Source organism: Macrobrachium nipponense, chromosome 1 (genome assembly GCF_015104395.2).
Source record: "Macrobrachium nipponense isolate FS-2020 chromosome 1, ASM1510439v2, whole genome shotgun sequence".
NCBI classification, from domain to species: domain Eukaryota; kingdom Metazoa; phylum Arthropoda; class Malacostraca; order Decapoda; family Palaemonidae; genus Macrobrachium; species Macrobrachium nipponense.
In genome coordinates this window covers 61,187,673-61,204,290 of record NC_087200.1, presented here as the reverse complement: position 1 = coordinate 61,204,290, position 16,618 = coordinate 61,187,673, and the positions used below count along the sequence as shown (strand labels likewise).

Below are 16,618 nucleotides of genomic sequence, written 5' to 3'. Positions count from 1 at the left end.
TGACATAATTTTTGTACCATTGTAAATTAGCCGTTACATGAAGTATATTATATATGAAAATGTGCGCATTTTTATGTAGAATACAACAATAAAATACTCATGATTGTAGCTTTTATCAGTTTTGAGATATTTTCATATAAATAACGATAATTGCCAAAATTTCAACCTTCGGTCAACTTTGACTCTACCGAAATGGTCGAAAAACGCAATTGTAAGCTAAAACTTATATTTTAGTAATATTCAATCATTTACCTTAATTTTGCAACTAATTGGAAGTCTCTAGCACAATATTTCGATTTATGGTGAATTTATGAAAAAACTTTTTCCTTACGTCCGCGCGGTAACTCTTCCGAAAAAAATCATACATGCGATTGTGGTAATGTTTGCACCATTTTAAAATTAGCTGTTATATAAAGTTTTATATATGGAAATGTGTGCAATTTCATGCACAATACAACTAAAAACAACCCATGGTTGTAGCTTTTACCAGTTTTGAGATATTTTCATATAAATAACGATAATTGCCAAAATTTCAACCTTCGGTCAACTTTGACTCTATCGAAATAGTAAAAAAACGCAATTGTAAGCTAAAACGATTATATTCTAGTAATATTCAAGCATTTATCGTCATTTTGAAACTAATTGGAAGTCTCTAGCACAATATTTCGATTTATGGTGAATTTATGAACAAAATAACATTTTCTTTACGTCCGCGCGGTAACTCTTCTGAAAAAATCATACGTGCGATTGTGGTAATGTTTGCACCCTTTTAAATTAGCTGTTACATAAAGTTTTATATATGAAAATGTGCGCAATTTCATGTAGAATACAACAACAAATAATTGAAGGTTGTAGCTTTTCTCATTTTTGAAATATTTGCATATAAATCACGATAAATAGAAAAAAAACCACGTTCGGTCAACTTTAACTTTATCGAAATGGTCGAAAAACGCAATTGTAAGCTAAAACTCTTACAGAGTAGTAATATTCAGTCATTTATCTTCATCTTGAAACAAATTCGAAGTCTCTAGCAAAATATTAAGATTTATGGTGAATTTAAAAAAAAATCTTTCCTTCCCTCCGCGCGCGGATTCTCCGCCGAAAATCTCCGAAATGCGTACGTCCCATTCTCGGAATATTTGCTCCGTTTCATATTAGGCATTTCATAGAGTTTAATATATGAAAATGTGCGCAATTTTATGTAGAATGAAACGAAAAATATTTGAAGGTTGTAGCTTTTCTTATTTCTGAAATAATTGCATATAAAAAATATATATATATAAAAATTCGACATTCGGTCAACTTTAACTCGTCAGATATGGTCGAAAACTGCAATTGTAAGCTAATACTCTTACAGTATAGTAATATTCAATCATTTGTCATCATTTTGAAAGAAATTGGAAGTCTCTTAAGACAATATTTAGATTTATGGTGAATTTTTGAAAAAAATATTTGTTTACGTCCGCGCGTTACGAATTCATGCATTATTTTGTGATAATATTTTCTCTGTGTTGCTTTTACCGTTTTACAATGCGTTATGTACCAAAATAATAGCAATTTAGTGTACATTACAACGAAAAAAAAAGTAACTTGTTACCTTTAACCGTTTTGTGCACAACGCGATTTGAATACAATTATATATGAAATTTCGTTTTTGCGCTATCATATATCGCATTATTTATATATGATAATGATAATTTTTTTCATTTCTGATGGTTGCATACTAAACTTCAGCCAATGACAAAAAAAGGAGCCAAAAACGAACTCTTAATCTTGAAAACTAAGCGCACTGTGATTTTTTGAAAAAAATATTTTTTCCGCTTCCGCGCTCACTCTGAAACACCTCCGCCACACGGGAGACAATTTTTTTTTTTTACCGCTTCGGCGTTTAAGGGTTAGTATACTCAACCTCAGGTTCTTCCTGAATACGATAGACAGGCCGATGACCCTCGATAGACAGGCCGATGACCCTGGCCTCAAAAGATCTGGCCCGAAATGTGATGTCCACCAGGAAGTTATGGGGTACACTCATTTGATCATCTCACTGGACAGAGAAATGACAATTTGGACACCATTTCTCGGCCAACTAAAAGCTAGTGAATGAGTCATTGGCATTGGGTTGCTTGGGATGTTTGGTTGACCACTGTACTGAATATTCTGTCTGCTCGTGTACTTACACTGCAATACAGTAGATGAAAGGACACTAGGAACTTTTGATGACCATGGCCCTACTGTGTGTTGTTGCTATCACACTGAGGAGTGTTTATCTTGGATCTTCAGACTCTTGAAAGTCTAAAATGAACTGTGTTTAAGTTCCAAGAAAGGAAGTTTAGGAGCCTTCCACCCTGGTCAATGTTCCAAAGAATGAAAATTCTATGGAGGAGGATAGTGTAACCTTGGTGTCGGTGCTATTAAAGGAAAGCCTCTTAGGACACTGAGACTCCTGAAACTGTATTAAGATTCATATAATACTCTCTCCTCAGGTTGTAGATCAACTGGTATTTCCAGCAGCTGCAGCTAAGGCTAACATCTGCCACTCCTTACAGGAGGAATGTAAGTATAAAGAGTCAAAAGAAATGGAGTTCCTAGTTAGCCAAGCGTCATAAAACAAAAATGCCATTAACTAATGCCGACGATAAGCGGAGACTGCCTATAATAATAATCATTTCATGCACAAGTAACAAATTGGATGATAGGCAGCATTATGCTTGATTTTGTAATTGTCTGTAAATATTTTATTGTACAGCAATGCAGGTATTCTCCAACTTACGATGGAGTTAGGTTCCGAAAAACCCATCGTATGTCGAAAAAATCGTATCTCGAATATAGCCTAGCCTACACTACGGTAATCAGTACCATCTTTACATATAGGGTAGCGTACCATACACGACACAGTATACTTATACATATACGGCAAAGTAACTATTAATTTCAGCTAATTTTCTAGGTTCAATGCATATTGGCTCATAATCCAGTACTTAGTGAAATTGATTAACATTAACAAGTTAGCCTAGCATATATGATGCTAGATACCATGGTAAATCGGACTCATATTCGGACCGATATTGGCATAATTGAGTGATACCTATCAGGCTGCTGATGCCTACATATAATTATGGAATAAAAACATAACAATTATGCATCTTTTCCGAGTCTTTTAAAAATGATAAATTTCTCTATCCTATTGTACTGTATGTATTCTCATATTACGTATTGTATCATAAAATACTAAGTGGTCAATGTTTTGGTTTGGAAATCAGCTGATGGTAAATATGAGTTTATTTTGTCATATTTAACTCAATTTGGAGCAAATTGTTTTGCTTCTAGTTAGCATAAAAAAATATCTAGATACTTTACTTATATGAGACAAGGACATCTTTTCGTTATAAGACGTATTAACTTTAAGTTGAAATATGAATTTAATACGTCTCGTTGGGAACTAAATTATTTTTTTCGTTAACAGATTGCTTTGTGGGCATGTTTATTGTGTAAGGAAAATGATGTGATTCCGTTCGCTATTTTCACTTGATTTCTTCGTAGCACGAGCTTTACTGTAACATTATTTATCTTTTTATCGGCGTGAAAACAGCAGTAAACTATATTCTTTCAAGATCTGAATATTATTAAAATGATTCTCTCTCAACTTTACAGTGGGGCATCACTTAATCGCAGATCAATAATCACGGAATCAGTCATTCACAGGTTTTTTCTTGGACCGCTTCTCACGCTATATCGCTGGTATGAATCACAGCATCGCGGGACAAACATGTTGCGTACGCGATGTTTATCGGTAGGCTAAGCCTCGGCCACGGTCCGATAATCACCAACATACATGAAACAACTCACATTATGATATTACCTGACAATAAAGGTAATAAAACTATTCTCACCTTATATATTATTGGCATATCTTCATAATAAATAGCCTATTCAAGGCATATGCATGACGTTCATTGGTAGGCTAAACCTACTTGCAGTGCGATAACCACCAACATACATGAACAGATTCACATTATGATATTAACTGGCAATAAAGGTGATAAAACCATTCTCACCTTATATATTATAGGCATATCTCTGAATTAAGTTCCATTCGGCAACTAAAAACAGTGATGATATTGGTAAAACTTAAGTTCCATTCGGCAACTAAAAACAGTGATGATATTGGTAAAACGACATCATTTGATTATTTTAAGAATGTAAACAAAACCAAAATGCAAATGGTAGATTGCTATGTTCATATCATAATACTATAATACAGGCGGCCCGCGGTTAACAGCGCAATCACTCAACGGCGAATTGGTTTTGCGGCGGTCGTCAAAAATATTCATTAAAAAAATAAGGCATTTTAAAGGTATCTTTACGGCACAATTTTCAGTTAACAGCGCCGCTAGCGCCGTTGTCTAACGAGTTCATACATTTGTAGAAATGCCGTTCAGACCATAAAGGTTATGCAAATTATATTAACAAATTTTATGGAGAGTTATTACGTAGGTATTAGGGTAAAATATATGCCTCTGACGCTGTTCTATGTCAAAAATATCGAGTTACATAAGTGCAAATTTAGCTATGGATGTGTCGATTTATAAATGTTCATGCTTTTGTTTAAAATGTAAATGAAAATGTATTACATGAAAGGCATTTGAAATATGATACAAAAGCAGCTTTTGAAACTGCCCTTCACGTTATCAAATACGATGTTTTTTCATGTTCTTTCTTGTGAGCCGCTGCCTGCCGCTCTTCCGAAAATATCGATTTAAAAAACGTGCAAATTAGCGATCGATGTGTCGATTTTATAAATGTTTATGTTTTTATGTTTAAAATGTGTATGAAAATGTATTACGAATAGAGTATTTTTATTTCTGTGCAGAAATATGATAAAAAGGCAGCTTTTGAAACTGCCCTTCAAGTTATCGACTACGATGCTTTTTCAAGTTCGTTCTTGTATGCCGCTCTTCCGAAAATATCGAGATAAAAAGAGTGCAAATTTAGCGATCGATGTGTCGATTTTTTAAATGTTTATGCTTTTATGTTTAAAATGTGTATGAAAATATATTACGTAAAGGTATTTTCATTTTTGTACAGAAATAAGATACAAATTAAGGCAGCCTTTGTAACTACGCTCCACGTTGTCAGGGGATGTTTTTTCATGTTTGTTCTTGTCCGCCAGTTCCGAAAAATGCATTGTGTTATTTTATCAATTATGCATCTCTTCCATAAATCCTTTAAAAAGTTATACATTATTTCACTGTATCCAAGAATATTGTACGTAATCTCATATTATTGTATTTTAAAATACTACAGCAAATCTAAGCCCATATTCCGCGGAGCGGCCAATGTTGTGGTTTGAAATCAGCTGATGAATACGAGTTTGTTTCACCATAACGCAATTCTGAGCGAATGCTCTTGCTTTTAGTTAGCATAAATGAACATCTAGATAGTACTTGACTTATATGAGACAAAGTTATTTTTCCTTATACTACAGCGTGTTTTTAGGTGGAAATATTTATTGAATATGTCTCGTTGTGAATGTGAACTACTTTTTTTTGTTGTTGTTAACATATTACGTTGGCGGCATGTTTATTGCGTAAAAAAATTACGTGATTCCGTTCACAATAATCCTTTATATCATCGTAATACGAACTTTACGTTATTTATCTTATATCGGCGTGAAACCAACAGTAAAATGTGTTCTTTCAAGCACAGTAGTTTTGATTAAAATGATTTTATCCCAATTTTATCTACGGTTGTGTTTGATGGCATACGTACTGCAGTTTTATCCATTCCGTTGCCGATGTCCGATAATAGTCATTAGCAGCTTGAACAGTTTTCTCAGCTTCAGTTATAACAGGTTTAAATTTAACAGTATATTTCCCGATTGATCTTTAATCTAATTTGATCTCTGATCTATAGCGAATAAAGTTATTACATTAAGATATCTCAGTTCTATTCTATACATAACGCCATTTATAACAACTACGGTAATGTTGTACTGTTGTATGATGATTGAAATACAAGCCAAACGGATGTTATCCAGTTCGGTTGTACTTAGAAAAAAAAAAGTCGTTTCTCGTTAGGTTGTTCATGGCTGTAAACGTTCACGCAACGAGTATAACGTTAAAACCATACTTTCATCATTCTCTTTTGCTGTTATTGAACTTATGAAACTAGAAGATGGATAAAGTTAGGCCATTGTAATTTGATCTCTCATAAAATCGGACTATCGTAAGACTAATGATCGTAACCTGAACACTACAGCTACCTGTACACTGTATAAACTTTATTATATCTTTACATACTCTAGACACCCAAAAGTACTGTACAGTAAATTCTATAGTACTATACTGCATAAATATAATTTTACTTATTGCGCCGTTGTGGGATTACAGCGCCTTTGACTGGTCTAGAGTTTCGAAAGAAGGTGTGCGGTGGCCGTAGGCTTTAAAATCGCTCAGCGTCGAAAATCGCTTGCCGTCGGCGGCCAGGAACGGAACCCCTGCCGCTAATTGAGGGCCGCCTGTATAGTAATAATACATGCAATATGATTAGACACAGTAAAACAACAGTTTTATTAAAATGATCATTATTCTCAATACACAACTATTATTCAACTTTTGCTAATGGATATATGTCACTATTACAACCAAATCAGGCAACAGTCTCTCTCTCTCTCTCCTCCATAGAGAAACAGCCGATTGCTGACGTCATCTGCCATAACTATTGAGCGTTTATCGAGTTGTGTTTAAGTTGTCACTGCCAATAGTCAATGGTGGCTTCCAAAGGTTAAAATAAAATACATTTTTACTCATTCTTCATGTAATGGAGATCTAAAGAAAGAATCTCTCTCTCTCTCTCTCTCTCTCTCTCTGTGACAAAGCATAAACGAAATAATCTCTCTCTCTCTCTCTCTCTCTCTCTCTCTCGGCAACGAAGCGTAAATGAAATACATAAAACCATTTTTTACCTTCTATATTATCGTCATATCTTCATAATAAAAAGGCTATCCGTGGAATAATTTCATATCAGGGAAATCAACTTTTATCTATGCGAAGCCAGCCAGCTGACAAAATGTACGTACATATATGAAAATCAAATTATGGTAGCGTTCACAGCAATATCTTTCGGAATTGTAATAGTACTAGTCATGGTAGTAATAATGTTTGGGAATATACGTAACATTCATTTTCAATACACAATATCATTTGTATTCTGGTAGTAAATAATAGTTTAGAATGGTCATATGTACTCTGCATTGTCAGTGGTTTGTGGCATGATGAAACAAACAAAATAGTTTCCTTTTAGGCTACGTGTTTAGAAAAACATGAATAGAATTGGCTTTGCGACTTCGTTTATTTTGATATTTCTAATGGTACAATAACTATATGTGCTACTAATTCTATTCATGTTTTACCAATTTTGCATTTTTAATGCTAGCTTTCATTTTCTTGAGGTAATTAGCAAGAAAATTTTCAATCCAGCATCTGGCAGGAAAACTTGCATTTGTTTTCAAATATATCTAGCATACGTATTTTGACATCAAAACTTTGTAATGTTGAGTTGAATATTTCTTTTATTCTACTATGTTTGATATATCATGTAAGAAAATGAACAAAATCTTGCAAAACCATTTTCAGGAATTGATCAGAATAGGTTTCAAGATTATTAGGAATCATGTAACGTAATGTACAAGTACACTGTATGCTAGAAACATGTTTGAATAAAAAAAGAGAGCAATCGGTTGAAATTGGCTCCGTGGCATTGTTGTGTATGATGTGAAATTTTTAGCACTTTATGGAGCAAAATCTAGCAAGAAATTGCCATTCCCATTTGGCAACACTGTCCTGCCCACATTTTATGTGATTGAAGTCGTGTTCGCCGTGTTCTTTAAATTGTACCCATATAAACGAGTTAATTATGTGGTATCCAAAAGCCCCGATCCTTTACTCTTATGGGAAAGAAGCCTAAACATCAGATGAAGGTTATTACGTGTAATATTAACATGTGTTGTGAAGAAAAGAGGCCAACATGAGCAGGCATATGTAGGCTTCTAGCTGTAATCCATAGGCTAGTAGGCTACATATGTACAGTAGCACATATACTACATATATTTTTAAGGGTAATGTTGTACAATAACTTTGAAACTATCTTGAATTTAGTTTCAGGTGATAGTTGAAGACATACTATTTGGTGTTTGAACAAAAGTAGGTCTCGGGTGGGGTAACTATTAAAGTAGGCAGTTTTTAGCAATTTTTGAGGGGGGAACCAGGATAACACGGGTTCTGGGCACCATCCCCCGTGATTATCGAGGTCCTACTGTATATAATATTCTACGTACCTTTGCTGTTGTTTGCCACTTGGGATCAATTTCTTTCTTTTGTTCCTCTGGCTTGATGTGACTCTTCAGTGTTTCAGACCCAAAAGATATCAATTCACCCAGCTTTTCTGCACCCCAAACTACCCCCTTTGAAATGGCTTCTGCTCCTGGAAGAAGAAATTCTTATGTAACTACATGCTAATAACACAAGTTAAAAGTGTATTGTTAGAGCTTAGTTACTTGAAATTATGAGTGGAAAAAATAGGTTGTCAGATTGAATCTGGACGTAAAACTATTAAGAACAGCTCACTTCCATAACTGTACAGATAGCAACATAGAATAGTCCTTCAGGACAGTGTTTAATACCCCGTACTCCTATATATATTGTGCATGTATGTATGTATGTATATTTTTAATAAATACCTTAATTAACTAAAACATTACTAAAATTACCTATATAATGAGGGTACACTTTGAATCCTGAATACAGACAACATAATACTAATCCATAAGACAGTGGCAATTAACTGTATGTTCTTGAAAAATTCAAATCTATTAATTATAGTATACAAATCTATTAATTGTATACAAATAGAATAGGTATCTAGTTATGGTGTTTACAACAAGAATAGGTATCTATATACTTGTTTTTTTTTTCCATCTGTCCACCCGCCTGTGGTGTTTGCGTATGGTAACACTGCCTCCCGGGCTTTAGATAGTTACATTCAGCTTACATTCAACAATTATAATAATATACTATTTAGAATATTAACGGTGTAATTTGCAGACAGCGAATTATTAAAACACTTTTCAGTTGCAAATGTACACCCACATATCGTTTTATTTACCTAAAACTTACACATAGCGTAACTATATAGCGGCCGGGATGCAGTGTTACCATCACAAACACCACAGGCAGGTGGACAGATGGAAAAAACAGAGTATAGTTACGGCACTGGCCCCCCTCAACCTGGGACCAATATGATGTGGTGAGGGGGCTCTTGAACCCCAGGAATTTGTTCCTGGGTTCGAGTCCAAGGGTCCAATATATCATAATAATATTTCTTTGGAATTATGTTTGTGGAATTTTCCACTTTTGCAAAAATTTATTGGACCTGATAAATAAGGAAAGACATCATAGCTGGGACTGGGTTTATATCCAAAGCTAAATAGTGGAAACTGTGGTAGGACTATCAATTACCTGATAATGTTCGGATCTAAGGGATATCAATTCAATAACTCAAGGGCGGAACTATTCTTCAGGGCTGGACCACGGATTCCCGGGGGATCAGGTTCTGGAGATAGGACTCTCCGCATTCTATCCAGTCTGCCCATAACATGATTAAGGTGGGGAAGATTGTGTTCTTGTAATACTCTCAGTCCTACTAAGCGGGTTTAGCTTACACTTGGGCCACACTAATTGTGTTGTGCCATCCGCTGTGGGGTAGGGTAGGGACGCGGACATTTGGGAGTCAGTTCTCACTTGTGCCTTTGGTGTAAGAATAAACTCCATGAAAGGTTGATGATATTTTTTTTTAGGTTTTCTGATGATTTTTTTTCTTCTCTCTCTAATCTTTATGGAAAATATAAATAAAGATTTGAGTACCCCTGGGCCCTCTGATGGTATAGTTGCGGCATAGTTGATACGTTGATGACTGCCATATACTACATGAGTAGCTCCATGAGACATGCACAAAGAGTCATTAATACTGCCATCACATATATAAGTAAATGGGCAAATTCAGTTTGATTTTGTTTTTCAACCAATAAAACAAAGGCCACTGTTTTCTATAAAGACAAAAGGTGGCTAAAAGACCAAGAAATCAAACTCCATCTGTATATCACTGAAATTGATTGTACAAATGTTAAATACTTAGGAATAATGTTTGATCAACATTTAAACTGGAAAGCACACATCAAGTATATCAAAGCCAATGGCATAAAAGCCCTTGCCCTGTTAAAGAAACTATCGCACTCTCATGGGGAGCAGGTAAGTATATAGTAAGTATATCTTAGTTTTACCAGACCACTGAGCTGATTAACAGCTCTCCTAGGGCTGGCCCAAAGGATCAGATATTTTTACATGGCTAGGAACCAATTAGTCACCTGGCAACAGGACCTACAGCTTATTGTGGGATCTGAACCACACTATATCGAGAAATGCATTTCTATCACCAGAAATAAATTCCTCTGATTCCGTGTTGCCCGAGCCAGGAATCAAACTTCAGACCACCGGATTGGCACCTGAGCAAGAAAACCACTCGTCCAGTGAGGGGCTCATGGGGAGCAGGATGTCACACAATGTTAACGTTATATAAGACATCAGTTTTACCTATAATAAGACTACTGCTGTCCTATATATTCTTCAGTGTCTGAAGCAACATTAAAATCTCTTGTGTACTGGTGCATTTAGATCATCCCCAACAAATTCCCTTTTAGCGGAGGTAGGCATACTATCTGAGACATCACCGGAATTTGATAACACTACGTAGAGGCCTTTCCCTACACGCAGGATCATCTCCTGCAACTACCTGCTTCCTGAATTGTAATCCTAGGATTGAACATCATAGTGCTAGCTCCTTCCCAAAAAGAGCAAAATACTTGATGAACTCGTATAATAATAATATAACACCAATTTTTCCCCCAACAATAGAAGACCCACCACCTTGGACTCTGAAACGAATAAAAATATGGACCACTTTGTCTTATCTTCTTAGACGAAATATGACTAATACAGAGATGTACCGCCAACATGCCCTAGAGCACATCCGAAGAAAGGGAAACCAGCTCACGATATATACAGATGGCTCAAAAAACAAGGCTGGAGTAGGAGCTTCAGCTTTCTCAAATAATAAATTAATCAAAGTAGGAAATTGATCAAAGTAGGCCTTCCTTTAATACCATCTGCGTTTACTCGAGAACTCTCGTCCATACGAGCAGAACTTGACATAATAACTGAAAGGCAAACAATTTCTTCAATAATTTTCAGTGACTCACATAGTGCTATTGATGCTATAAACAAGTACAAAACTTCAAATTAACTTGTCAAAGAAATCCAAATAAAAATCCACCTACTCCAATCTGGATTGTCAATAAAAATCTGTTGGATTCTGGCACATGTAGGAACTGAAGGGAATGAAAATGCAGATTCAGCAGCTAAACTAGCATGCACTATTACCCCAACAATTTCATATGCCCCTGTATCTGACAGGATAGCATCTGTCAATCTCTAATATATCAAGATTGGCAAACAGATTGGTCTCCAGTACCAGTATCAAACAAGCTGAAAAATATAAAATCTGAGGTATACCAATGGGTTTCATTGTCACAAAAGTAAAATCTAAAGAAGTAATATTAGCAAGACCCCGCATAGGTCATACTAGATTCTTTAATGGTCATCTAATGACAACCCCACATTCTGACCCAATGAAATATATTGGATGTTAAGTTCCCATGACTGTCCAGCACTTACTTGTTGAATGTCCAAATTGGATTCAGCAGGGGCGCATTTATTTTGAGATCCAGCAATGTCAGGAATTCTCACTGAGGGCAGGGATTTCTCACTTAACAAAATTATTATATACCTAGGTAAAGTCAGTTTTTTTAATAGACTATTTTTTTTTCCTCAGGTTATTTCCTGGGAGCCAGCCTGATAAGAGCCTTTTTTTAGGCTCAGATGTCTGGTTAAACTAATCTTATCCTATTCTATCCTATATACGCCACTGTGCTTACGGCATCTATTAATTAATAAGCACCAACTTACAGCAGAAATAACTTACAGATATAGATATAGATATAGATATAGATATAGATATAGATATAGATATAGATATATATATATATATATATATTATATATATATATATATATATATATATATATATTTCTGGGCTCAGCTCGTGTCGGCCTATGAAAGGATCCTTAATATCATTCTTTCTAGGTAAAATTAATCTAAAATTACCAGAGAACAAAACAAAATTAAGAAAATGTCAGTAAAACTGACTCGCTCACTCTTTAAAAGAAGTGTCGGTATGAGAAAAGGGGCGAGTGGGAACACTACCACGAGACATTCACCAATTAGACCTTCCAATCAAAATCCCCACTAGAGAGAGCTGATACCAACGGGCGATGCGGCCGCTACTACTACTACTAGGGACGCCACGGACAGCAGCGCCCCTAGCGGTCATCCTTAATTATTAGTGCTAAGCGTCGTACGCATTTTCTTGCTTGTGTACTATTATCTTGGATTTACCTCCTTCTCCATTATGGAACGTGCTGCCATCGCAACGGCTAAGTTAAGTGCCTCATAAGTAGTGTTTTACCGTATTTTAGTCTTCCAGGAACCAGTATTTTCCTTCTAATAGGTCATATACGGTTTCCCGGTCGACTCGTGGCGGCGCCATGCTGCCTCATTTTAAGAATTCCCGGTCTTCCATACTGGGACTTCTTATACTTATGGGCTTACTATATCACGTTCATTGTTTTTTACATCGCCTTTTTAGCTAGGTTAGCCCATTTACCCATTCTCTTAGTTTGGTATTTAGGGCTATTCTGTGTTTCTGGCCCAGCATCCCGGCTCTTGCTCTTCATCGGCTATCGCTGGCTTCGAGTAGGCTTCTGTTCCTCGGAACAGTTTGCCTCCTCCTGGGCTTCTTTTTCTTTTACTAAAAGTGTCTTTTCCATCTTTACGATGTAATTTTAGTTCTATTTAGGGTGTTAGGCTAGCCTAGGTGCATGTCCCATGTATTGGTACAGCCTGGTTCACGTGGCCCTTCCACGGTTGTGTTGCTATCGCGGCTTAGGCCACTTGCGGTCACGTGTTCCATCGCACCTTACCCTTCCCCTTCCCTCCCTACCAGGTATAGGGAGGGGTCTGGGGGACCCCTTGGTTGCCATGACAACCTCAGTTGCCTTCCTCCCTCCTTCTCTGAGGAGGCCAGGGGTTCTTCCCAGCTGGGGTATAGGGCGACCACTTGTTTCGGGTACCGGGTCACCGAGCGGGTAGTTGTTGGGACGGGGAGGAGTAGGCCACCCCCCCCCTCTCTCTCTCCCGCCGTGTTACGCCGAGAACCCTCCCCCCCCAGTTGCTCAGCCCACCTTTCCCCCACTATAACGAACGGAGCCTTCCGCCGCAGCCGGGGCACCTTTGGTTATAGCTTGCTGGCTCCGCCAGCGGGCGGGGTGGTCACTACTAGTGGTCTATTGCTTGCCTACTATATCCTTCCCTTTTTTCCCCGCTACCGGAAGAGAACTTGCTTCTTACCAGGGCACTCTTCTAGTAGACGGGGGGGAAAGGTTTGATATTTATTTCGTTATTTTTAAGGATATACCCTAATTTTACGATGAATTTCTAGAATTATAATTGTATGTATACCATCTCCGCCGTTTTCCGTCGTGGTTTCATTTTTCACCACCACACCTGGTTGGATTCTATCTCTTGTCTCCGGCGTAGCCTTGGACAAACTCCAACCATCTTGTTACCACACGTATTATGGCGGGGCTCTGGTTTAATCTAACTTTCTCGCTCCGGCATGCAGCGGAGCAATTGTTAGGCTGTAAGTGTTCTCCTGATACTTATGTATCTTTCCACTTACAGGCTACCAACTGTCAGGTCCTTGGGTGCAATGCGACTTTATACGACCCCTGCGCCCACGATGAGTGCAGGTCTCACGCCCCGTGTGCCACGCCTTACAACGACATGATCGTCTGGCACCCGGAAGCCTGCGCCATCTGTTACGACCTGGTCAGTCAGCTGGTGGAGGGGGTAAGTCGATTGCTAGAACTTTTTGATCGTATTACTAACAACACTTAGTCATAAGCTTGTTAACCCCGCCCCCGCCATTAGAAGCTTCATTTCGCCTTCTCTTTCAGGCTGCCGGTGTGAGGGAAGTCGCCCTAGCAACCCTGAAGGCTTGGGTGGGCGGCTTCGGGAAGAACGCCGCCAAGGGCCAGCCTTACATCTTGGACAAGAAGTTGGCCGTTCAGATCTTCCCCGGTGGCAAGTCAACAGGATATGTTGACCCCATATCTGCAGCCCCTCTCATAGCCTCCATCCAGCAAGAGATGCAGCAGTCTTTCGGGGCCGTGGCCACGCAGGAGACGGTCCCAGACGTCGCAACCTTGGACCTTAATATTGAGCCTATGGCGGTAGGTGCTGAGGATTTGTTGGTTGAGGTAGGTGTGTCGGGTGCCCAAGGTCTTTCCTTGGGCGCTCCTGGATCTTCTCCTGTCCCTTCTTCTACTGCTTCTTTCCAAGGCTTTTTGGGATCTGAGATCCCTGCCCGCTCTCCCGCTCTCTCTGTACCCCCAAAGGTGAAGGGACAGAGAGAACCGAAGACCCTTGTTAAGACGACTTCTAAAAAGTCGTCGTCGTCTTCTTCAGCTAAGAAGTCTTCGACTTCCTATGCTGACGCGGTGAAGGCTAAGCCAAGCTCTTCCTATTCAAAGAGCTCTAGAAGCAAGGCTTCTAAGGAGAAGGCTCGCGCTCCTGCTGAGCCAATGCCTTCTCCGGCCTCCACCGCATCCACTCCGGCAACGCCGGTTGGAGTATCGGGACCTAGCACCTTTGATCCCACTGCTTTCTCAGCAGTGGTGATGCAACAGGTAGGAGAGATGGTTGGCTCACAGGTCTCCGCCCTCGGAACCAAGTTCGAACAGATGTTCGCACAACTGTCGAGCACTTTGACTCAGTCGGGCCAGTCCATCCAAGATCTCTCTAACAGAGTAGAGAGAACGAGGACCGAGTAGCTGGGCTTGCTCAGGCTCCTCATCCAGTCTCCCCAGTAGCAAGTGCTGGTATTCTCCAGCTACCACCTTATGAGTCGCTACCAGCCTTCTCCATTCAAGGACGCCCTGTCGTTAGATTGGAATCAGTGGAGAAAAATTTATGTCTTTCCTCCAGTGAATCTTCTCTTGAAAGTCTTGAGCAAGCTGAGGACTTTCAAGGGACTAGTAGCCCTGATTGCTCCAGACTGGCCCAAGAGCAACTGGTATCCTCTGCTTCTGGAACTGGGTCTCCGACCTCAACGGATTCCCAATCCCAAGCTGTCACAATCAGTATAAATGAGGACTGTGTTCGCTTCCTCAGGAATTCTTCAGACCCTCAGGAGAAGTTCTGCTTGCTCCGGATCGTAGTTTTTTGGCTAAAAATGAGGATCCTCTTGCAAGGTGGGCTCCTTGGAAAGTCATCCCACTTCCGCAAGACCCTTCTCTCTGCCCAGTATCAACTTTAATAGCCTTTCTATCTCGTACATCCTCAAGATCCTCAGGTTCTCTCTTCATGAGAGAAAAAGGTGGTACTTTATCAGTAAAAGGTATTAGACCAACAAATCCTTTACTTCATTAAACAAGCCAATCCTGATTCATTTCCAAAAGCACATGACATCAGGGGAGTAGCCACCTCAATTAATTACTTTCAACATATGAACTTTGAGGATCTTAAAAAGTATACTGGATGGAAATCTCCGACAGTCTTTAAACGTCACTATCTAAAGTCCTTGGAATCTTTAAAATTTTCTGCAGTAGCAGCGGGAAACATTGTTTCTCCTGATACTGTATAGTAGTCGTAGTATAGATCCAGGTCTCCTTTCTACCTACCTCGTCCAACATGCCTCACCCTATCGCCATGCTACTCGGATATTCTAGCCTTAGACCGCTGAGATCATATTAGTGGATTGTCCCTTATTTTTTTGCTAGGGACATCCACACTATGTACTGATAATGTACTTCAGTGTACCTACCCTTATTTTTATGCTAGGGTAGGACACAAGGTGTTTGTATATTTTGTAAATACGTTATCTAAGTGAATCTATTTTGTTAAATTACACTGCATTATTGTATTTTACTATGTTCACTATAATTTAATTTTAAGTACTTTACATTACTAACTTTCTTTTATGTCATTGTTTAAAATAAGTTAGCCTTAAGTACTTAGTTTATATGCTGTAATAACTGATTTACTTATATTATATCCCTCCTTTTTACAACTGATTTTCATTTGTCCTTTTTCCCCATCTTGTCTGTTTCTCTGGTACTCTTTCATAGGCCGACACGAGCTGAGCCCAGAAAAGGGATTTTGACGTAGGAAAAATCTATTTCTGGGTGATTGGTTCGTGTCGCCCTATGAAACCCACCCTGTATTGATTGCCCCCCCTGCAGGACAAGATGTTCATAGATTAAGGATGACCGCTAGGGGCGCTGCTGTCCGTGGCGTCCCTAGTAGTAGTAGTAGCGGCCGCATCGCCCGTTGGTATCAGCTCTCTATAGTGGGGATTTTGATTGGAAGGTCTAATTGGTGAATGTCTC

General features: G+C 38.5%; 1 protein-coding gene across 3 annotated transcripts in view; it reads right to left on the bottom strand.

Annotated features, from left to right (window-relative positions):
- LOC135219345 (spartin-like) overlaps window positions 1–16,618 on the bottom strand; it is a 275,523-nt gene that overhangs the window by 135,295 nt on the left and 123,610 nt on the right. For all 3 annotated transcript variants that reach the window (XM_064256022.1, XM_064256024.1, XM_064256023.1), the window contains exon 9: window positions 8,336–8,481. In XM_064256022.1, coding sequence (XP_064112092.1) covers window positions 8,336–8,481 — 146 coding nt within the window. The remainder of the gene's footprint in view (window positions 1–8,335; window positions 8,482–16,618) is intronic.